This window comes from Anarrhichthys ocellatus, unplaced genomic scaffold (genome assembly GCF_004355925.1).
Source record: "Anarrhichthys ocellatus isolate YVR2014 unplaced genomic scaffold, GSC_Weel_1.0 scaffold19, whole genome shotgun sequence".
NCBI classification, from domain to species: domain Eukaryota; kingdom Metazoa; phylum Chordata; class Actinopteri; order Perciformes; family Anarhichadidae; genus Anarrhichthys; species Anarrhichthys ocellatus.
Window position 1 is genome coordinate 3,147,499 of NW_022280049.1, and position 6,825 is coordinate 3,154,323.

Below are 6,825 nucleotides of genomic sequence, written 5' to 3' on the forward strand. Positions count from 1 at the left end.
ACACACACACACACACACACACACACACACACACACACACACACACAAGAGGCATTATTGAAATCTGCAACATCACTTTCCACCGAAACAGGGAAAACAAGGACAGCTCCAAAGGAAATGTCAGCACATGTCTGACAAACACGCAGCAAAAGCTAACTGGTCCCTTTGTGAGCGGTGACCACAAACAGGAGACATGTTTTTTTAGTTCTTCTGGGAACTTTGTACCTGCACTTGTTGAGAAACAGTTGTTCTGTTTGCTTGCAATAGTGACCAGAATAATAACGAAGGTTTATCTGTGAAATGTGTGTGAAATGAGATTTAAATTATTTCAAAATCAGCATAATGCTCGTCTCCAGTGATAAAAAAAGCGTCTCCAAACTGTGTTAATTATGCTGACTGACTAAATTTGCCGCAGACATACAATCTGTCACTGCGTATATTAACGGCGTTAAAGGATGTGTCATTTCTCTAAAAAGACTTTGAAAAGGGCAAACATCGAGAGCGTTTTAATCTGCCAAAATGAATCAAACTGTCACCATTGATGTGGTGGTGCGGTCTCACCTTATGATTTTGTTGCAGGCGCCACATACCGGGGTGCTCCCGCTATCTTCGGCTGCGTGCTGCGCAGCCTGCAGTATGGAGCTGCGGTTCTGCATAGGTGTCGGCTGGACCGGCTGCTGGTGCTGAGTCACGACTGTGCTGGTCTTGTCTGGCCGAAAGCGGTCGGCGAAATTAGGGTCAGTGACCCACGGTGGTCGAGCGGAGGGACCTGAACTGCCCGCTGCTGCTGCAGTCTTGGAGCCTGGGCCAGGGGGAAACAAAACAAGGACATTTGTTTTGGAGTTACAGCAAAACACTTGGCTGTGACTTTGAATTATTGCACAATGGGGACACTTTTATGTAATATACACGCTCCCTCCAGATGTACATTGTAACAGATTTGTGTGTCAACGTTGTCGCTGCTGATGTTCATGTATTGACACTTAATAAGAATCTATTAGCACAACCTCTACTGGATGCTGCTGCGGTTCTTCATATACGCATCAGCAGGAGCAGAAACTCACCATCTGGTTTATCTGCTGCCTGGGCCTTGGCAGGTGAGGGAGTTGGCTCAAAGCTGTGAAGAGGAAATGACTAATTAGAGAAAGCACACGCACACACACACACACACACGCACACACACACACACACACACACACACACACACACCTCAGCAACCATGGTTACTACTCAATGAATATCATGTTTGGATATCAGCAGCCATCGCTGTCTCCATTACGTTGTACCACAAATGACCTGGTGTGTGATTGATAATAAGCATCATGATTAATATGAATCGGTATGGACAGGATTACCATGGGCTTCTCACCTGTTGCGGCCGGTTGAGTGTCGCCGATTCAGGTGAACGTTAAAATACACGAATAGAATTGGAATTGATTTGCGGGCCATTGTACACGATAAACACCAGCCTTTGTGAGACTTAATCAATCACGCAATTTAAATGATCAATGGCGCAACAACAGATGCCACGGTGCGCAGTCGGTGAAGGCATTAACAAATGGTTGAAGAGCTGCTACTCTAATGAGAGCAACCAGAAACATGAACGTCTCGGATTGATTGACGTCACTCACGGGCGAAGTTGGAGAACGACAAACTCAGACACGCTCTGCTGACAGATTTGGATGCAGACGAGTTTCGCTCCGAGCCTGCATGTGCAGAAGTGTTGAAATAAAGAGTTTGTTTCCTCATTTCAAAGTTCCGTTACCCGCAGCAAGCGTCACTATATTCAGAAAATCTTCAAACCATGACTGAGAAGAAAAAAAAAAAAAAAAAAAAAACAACTTCTGAGCCAAGAGTGCGTTCTGGAGACGTCTCATCTTGGGAAAAAATATAACACTGCCTAGGGCATCCATCGTGTTTACATCAGCAACTGTGCAAGCTACAATACACTAATGAAACATGATGAAATCATTTCTCATTTGCAAAGAAAAAGAAGAAAATCTGAAATGAATTACCCTTCAACAGCCTTGCGCCGCCTGTACCAGGTTAAAGTTGCCCATCAATTCCACTTCTTATGTAGCCACACAACTACATAAACATAAGAAGCTACAGAGGCAGGAGAAGTTACAGACAGAGCTGGGAGCTATTCAGCAAGAAGACGAACAAAGACAGTACGCTATTTTCCAACAGCGTACTCTGAGTAATAAAAAGGACATTGAATCCCTTTGCAATAGCAAGAAGATGGCTTGCAGGGCTGGTGCCAGCCAGGAAGTTAAATCTTTCTGAATTAAGGACGGTGAGATTTTCGGAAAGAAACTACAGCAAAACAGAGTAAAAAAAAAAGGAAGCGAGGAGGCTGGATGAGAAAGATATCCGGCAGTTGGGTTAAACAAAAAGGACAGAACAAACCTGGTTTAACACACAGACCCTGGGTCAGCCACCTTTCACCCCACACACTAGCAAGCCTGCCTTCTGGGACCCCCGCAAACAACATCCTGGCCTCTACGCTCCCTTACAGCGCTGGCCTACATGACAACAGACCAGTGGCACCGACTCCTCAAACACCTTTGAGAGGTTTGTTTGGCTGCACCTCACTCTAGTGAAGGTTGCAGGTGCAAATTGGAGTACATCCTCTACAGCAGCTTATTCCCACCTGGAGCAGCCTGGATCATGTTTTCTTGACATTTGCACCGTTTCAACATCCTCCTCCTCCCCCTCCTGCTCAGCATTATGCAGGTGCACAATTCCCGCATCACAGACTGTGCAGACAGGAGGTTTTTCTTTGCCTTTGACAGAGTTTTGGACATTCTGCAGAGCAGCGCCCCAATATTCCTACGGAACATTTCCTTGACATTTCCCGTTTGCTTGAGATACACCTGGGGTTTTTTTTTTTTTTTTGGCTTCTGCTCCTGTGGGATGCATCGACCTGAGCAAAAAGCAAAGTAGGAAATTGTTGGCAGCTCAACATCCGGCAGAGAAAGGAGGAGGTTTTGATTTTAGATGGCGGAAGAAGCCACCGACACACGTCAACCTCCATAGTGTGGAGGTAAATGTGATGCAGCTCTGCAAAAAACCTGAATGTTGACAACTGACAAAATGTGAAACATGGCGGCACAAGTCTGAGAGGGCAGAGAGAGGCAATGCTTTTCTACAGGCTGCTTTTAGTGTATGCAACAAGCTCTTGTTCCTTATTATATACAGGGCAGGGCATGTCAAGAAAACTACAATTTTGCAATTAATGTAGAGGTTGGAGTTGTTTTTCACTACACGCTGCATGTCAAACGTAATATTTTTCACTTCAACTATAAGACATTATTGGTTTTTCCACTGACTTGTTATCGTTATCCGCTGAAATGTGTCCACACAGTTTTGATTGATGACTTCTCCTAATTTGACATCAAGTGTTTCAATACAATTATTGGTAATGATTTCAACTAGTTTAGTTATAGTCACGGTATATAATCAGTTCTTTAATAATTGTATATTTGGTAATACTACTAAGATTTCCTTACCAACAACACAAGTAAAGCTGAACCTTTTCTGTATGTGAAATTGTCATTTCCTTACTTATTTCTTTAAAATAGCAACCCAATTCATTATTCCTTCAACAATATATTAATGGAGAGCACTTCTCAATCACAAAACATTCGGCAGCTTCATCTCAACCATCCCATATTTTCCTCATGGCCACCTGAAAGCAAATGTACATTTTGTACCTTGTCCATGGACAAGGCTTTCAAACAGTTTCCAGTTGTCTTTTTAATTAAAACTGATGTAAAATGAGAAGTGTTTTCAATGGTTAGGCGCCATGTATTAACCAGACTTCGAAGCTCTTCTCTCTCTGATAAAGGCCCTTGTACTGCGGCTGAACTATGATAATGTTGGTCTTTTTATTAGGTATTAAATACTCTTTGAGCCTTTTAGCCAAGACTAAAGGCTATAATTCCTCACTGTGCACCTCTGCACTTTATGATTTTGCATTACTTCATGCATTTATGCCCCTTTGTTGTGTTTATGCCTGACTGCACAACGATTAAAGTAAACCTTGAACCTTGGTCTTAGAGAAGGCACATCGTGTCTTCAGATTGGCACGAAAACTGAGGAAACCTTCTCCACAATCGTTTCTGTTCAGTACACGAGGTAAATAAAGAAACTGTTGCAACTCAGCTTAAGAAAGAGAATTCATCCTTTTAAGGTGGAATACTGAATAAACAAAAAGAAACACAGAAGAAAGGACAGAGAAGCAAGAGTTGCTTTTTTTCCAGATGTTTTATGTTTTTGATGACAGCAGAAAAAACAAAAGTACAGATTTATGTTCCTTTTATTTCTTAATGTTTGGAGAAGCCTACGAGATGAGGGGATCACAAATGAAAACTCTAGAGGATGAAGAACTCAATAAATAGAAACAGGCAGAGAAAGTGAGAGAGAGAGCGAGAGAAAGAGAGAGCGAGAGAGATCAAAGGAGGGTCTGAACTTCACAATCAAAGAAGAAAAACGAACAGAAAGGCGCTTCCCACTGCTGAGACCCCCCTTCCCACCGCTTAACTCCCAAGTAATGCAGTGTGAAATGTAAAACAGGGCCACAGACACAATGGTCCACAGTGTTGTCAACAATCATCAAGACAGAGATTCAGAGGGAGATCTTACACTTAGGCTCAGTATGCAAGGTTCCACTTTGGGCTTTGTCATCTAGGCTACATTTCTTCTATTTTTAGTTTGCTTTTCTTTTTTTTCCCCCCAAACTTCTTTTTCACCTCATCTGTATCTGAAAGGTGAATTTGTTAACTGCCATTGGACGGTCAGCTATCTTCGGCGTCATTGTCACGTAGTCGTTGCGGTGTGGCTATCGCTAGCAGGCTCCGGCTGGGCTCTGCATCCCATGGCGTCTACGATGTCGCTCAGGATTTGATATTGAGGGCGCGAGCAGACCTGTCGTGGTGCCAATCCCTCAGACGGGCATAGCGGGGACTCTGAATCTCAGTGAGGAACTTTTCCCTGACCGACAACAACAGAGACATGAAAACAGAGATAGGCAGGAAGGAAATGGATGGTAGGGGAGAGAATAAACACAAATAAGAGCATGAGAGAGCAGAAAGTGGAGTAAAGTGCACAAAAAGGTGGAAAAAGTAGCAGAGAAATAAAAACAGGTGAAACACCAAAGACGGAACAAGGATATGATGATAGGTCTGGAAGGCAAATATTGTGAAAGTGAAAGAATATTTTCATATTTTGGGAGACATGCTTATCCACTTTCTTTGCCAAGAGTTAAATGAGAAGATTGACTCTTCTGTTTGTTAAATACAGACAGTAGCCAAGTGCTGAGCGTGGCACAGAGTCTGCAAACAGAAGCAAACAGCGAGCCTGGCTCAGTCGGAAGGTAACAAAATCCACCTCCCAGCATGAAGCTCATTAATGAACACGTTTCATCCCGTTTATTTAAAACATACTAAAAGCACAAACAACACAATGTGGTTTCAAGGGGCATTGTGTGTCGTGCTGCATCTTAACCAGTCACTTCCCAGAGTCTATGCTGGGGGCCTCGCAACCTCGTGGTAATGACGAGACTCCCAGAAGTTAATGCGCTCGGCTGAGGAATAGTCAATGGGTGGTGGTCAGTTTGTTACCTTTGAACAGAGACAGATTAGCCGTTTCCAGTCTTTATGCTAAGCTAATTGGCGGTTGGCTTATGAGCTGGGATACAGACGGGGGGGGGGGGGAAATATCAGTCTTCCCAGCTATTCCACGGCAAGAAAACAATTATTTTATTTACCCAATGTTCAATTTCTTAAAATATAATGATGCTATGAATCAATAATAATAAAATAATCAAAAGGATGTACAAATCACACCACAACATGCCAGAAGAAGCACAATTCAAATAAAGGTGGGTTTAAACCTTGAATTTCTGAAATAGTTGCCAAACTGAAGCCTTCCACACACAAATGCACAAACACTGGAGACGTGTTCAAATCAATGAAACGCGAGATTTTACCTGGACCTCTTCATGATTTCATCATCTGGGTCCTGCACTGAGAGATCCAGGAGAGACACACATTAGCATGCCCTTCTGTTAAAGAAAGTGCTTTTCAAAGACAAACAGCTGACCACGTGCGGTTCTTACACAGCCTCTGTAGTAATAAACCTGTACATCTGTTCCTCAGACCGGTTACAGTCATGAGCAAATCTGTGTCACTGAAGACAGCAGCCGCCTGACAGTTGAGGCCCCTCTCCACGGCAAAGAAAAATAAAAAATGAACACCCCCTGATATCCACCTTTCCTGTATCTCCCACTCTGCTGCCACTCTCACCGATAGTCGCTATGATCGGATCACATTAGATCAACTGCTCAGTCACAGGCCTTCACCTACACCTTATCTCGACTACCAGAGACGCCCACCCCTAACCCATCACTCTCTGTTGTCTCACTCTGCCGAGTACGCCAGGTCTGGTCCCCGACTTACTGAAGTCGGTGCCTGTGAGCTGGGCCAGGATGCGGAAGGAGCGGGACTGGGTGGTGCCGGTGCGGGGCTGCCAGTCCTCAGTGTCCTGGATCAGCCTCTCCTTGCTGCGGTCGTTGGGGATAAAACAGGCCAAGTTCTCCACCCTGAGGCCGTGCCTGCACACACACCCAGCAGCAGCACACAGCAGGCGCGGTTAACACAAGCCCAACGAGGGACTACCCACTCACACCAACCCGGCTAATCAAGACGACATTGAAAATAGAGGACATCCTGCATAGATCATGCAATACTTAATGCTCAGCATCACGGTCACGCAATAAGCGAGCTAATGGACATCCATTACTTAGATTACTCATGGGCACAC

General features: G+C 44.2%; 1 protein-coding gene across 1 annotated transcript in view; it reads right to left on the minus strand.

Annotated features, from left to right (window-relative positions):
• Positions 1-6,825, minus strand: part of pdlim7 (PDZ and LIM domain 7) — a 31,575-nt gene that overhangs the window by 4,051 nt on the left and 20,699 nt on the right. The window contains exons 8-10 of the mRNA XM_031858158.1: positions 6,462-6,616; positions 5,993-6,029; positions 562-861 (exon numbers count right to left, since the gene is read on the minus strand). Of these exons, the coding sequence (XP_031714018.1) occupies positions 562-861; positions 5,993-6,029; positions 6,462-6,616 (492 nt within the window). The remainder of the gene's footprint in view (positions 1-561; positions 862-5,992; positions 6,030-6,461; positions 6,617-6,825) is intronic.